The sequence below is a fragment of the Martes martes genome, assembly GCF_963455335.1.
Source record: "Martes martes genome assembly, chromosome: 10".
In the NCBI taxonomy this organism is placed as follows: Eukaryota; Metazoa; Chordata; class Mammalia; order Carnivora; family Mustelidae; genus Martes; species Martes martes.
In genome coordinates this window covers 34,910,431-34,912,382 of record NC_137898.1, presented here as the reverse complement: position 1 = coordinate 34,912,382, position 1,952 = coordinate 34,910,431, and the positions used below count along the sequence as shown (strand labels likewise).

Below are 1,952 nucleotides of genomic sequence, written 5' to 3'. Positions count from 1 at the left end.
ATACCCACCACCCGGTTCCCCCAACCTCCCACCCCCCGCCCCTTCAAAACCCTCAGGTTGTTTTTCAGAGTCCATAGTCTCTCATGGTTCACCTCCCCTTCCAATTTCCCTCAACTCCCTTCTCCTCTCCATCTACCCTTGTCCTCTATATTATTTGTTATGCTCCACAAATAAGTGAAACCATATGATACTTGACTCTCTCTGTTTGACTTATTTCACTCAGCATAATCTCTTCCAGTCCTGTCCATGTTGCTAAATACTTTTTTTTTTTTAACAGTCTCACATTTATTACCAAACCAACCTACTGGTGCAGAGGAATAGTAACAGAAAAATCATTTCCCTGATAAAAGGTATCTATTGGCCAGGTAGAAAGGTGTTTACAGGGTGATAGAATAGAATACATGATCTTCAAGGAGCTTAATTAAATATGTGGTGCCAATTAGGTGTGTCATCTCACAATGTGGGACGCCTTAGAGACCCAGCTTGGTTCTCCTCCAGTGCCTCCTCTTGGAGTTATACCTGATTTTATTACCAGTTTTCATCTGAATCCACTGGGGAATGGGATGATTCTGCTTTTGTTTCTTGGCCAGGAATCGCTTGATCCTGAAAGTCTTGTGAGAAGACATGCTCAGAAACAGGGAGCGGCACACAACAGGATGGTGGGGAAAAAGAGAAAACTTTAAATACATTTTTAATCGAGGAAAAAGTCACATACTTTAATCAGCACAGTCCTTTAGCCTATAATTCAATGAGTTTTAAGAAATATATATACCACATTGAGACGTAGAATGTTTTCATCTCCCTAGAAGATCCCAGTCAATCTCTGCCTGTAGGCATCCACTTTTGTGATTTATATCAGAACTGGTTTTGCTTCTTTGTAAATATTTTTAAGGAAAAGGTGTTAATCAAAAAAATTAAGCAAGATACAAATGGTAAAGATAACATAAGGAGTACAGGATAGCACAGAAGGTATTATCAAATGATGGTACTTTGAGCACAATGGTTTGTTTCATGGACAGCTTGCAGAGTTGTTTCCTTTCTTTTTTTTATTTTTTAGATTTTATTTATTTATTTGACAGACAGAGATCACAAGTAAGCAGAGAGGCAGGCAGAGAGAGAGAGAGAGAGAGGAGGAAGCAGCTCCCCCCTGAGCAGAGAGCCCGATGCGGGGGTCGATCCCAGGACCCTGGGACTCAATCCCAGGACCACAGGATCATGACCCAAGCCAAAGGCTGAGGCTTTAAACCCACTGAGTCACCCAGGAGTCCCTTTTTTCTTATCCTTAGAAATGTTTCTTTGCCACAACTACCAATGTTAGGCTAATAGATACAAGTTCTAGCCTTTCCTCTCTGCTCCCTTCATATGTACTCATTTTTCAACCATTTGTTATATACCTACCATGTGCTGTGTTCTCCAGGAGCTATAGATAAATAAGAAACAATACCTACGTCAAAAATAGAGATGATCACCATAACTTGATTCCTGGAATTATTTTTAAATATGGCCACAAATTCTTATTTCTAATTTATGGATGATGGTCAAAATTTAGAAATCTATTCATTTGCAAGAGGACAATTTCAGAGGCACTTGAAAGAAATGAAAAAAAAAAAAAAGGAAGAGCAAAGGGTAGAATTCCTATTTAACAATTTGCATGTGTTTAATAAAAAGAGTTTTATTATAGAATTACATCTGGCATTAACAAAAGGGCCACCCATAGTCTACAAGATATTAAGATATTAAACACTAAATCAACCCAACTATGCTCAAACAATTGCCCTTCTCATGGTAAAATCCAACTAGAAGAAAATTACTTGGTTTGAAGATTTTTGGATTAGAGCCTTTCTTTCTAAATGGTAATCACTCCTTTTTTTGCTCTACTTGTTTTTGCCCTTATATCTTTTTATTATTCAGCATCCAACCCAAATTGGGGAATTCCTTTTTTACTTTAGTTA

At 38.1% G+C, this 1,952-nt stretch overlaps 1 protein-coding gene across 1 annotated transcript; it reads right to left on the bottom strand.

The window, feature by feature from the left end:
* Window positions 1-470: 470 nt before the first annotated feature.
* LOC308351463 (large ribosomal subunit protein eL39-like) lies at window positions 471-626 on the bottom strand (the record flags this gene model as incomplete). Its single annotated transcript, XM_080817112.1, has 1 exon — window positions 471-626. The coding sequence occupies one exon, from the start codon at window positions 624-626 to the stop codon at window positions 471-473; it is 156 nt and encodes a 51-aa protein (XP_080673238.1).
* Window positions 627-1,952: the final 1,326 nt, after the last annotated feature.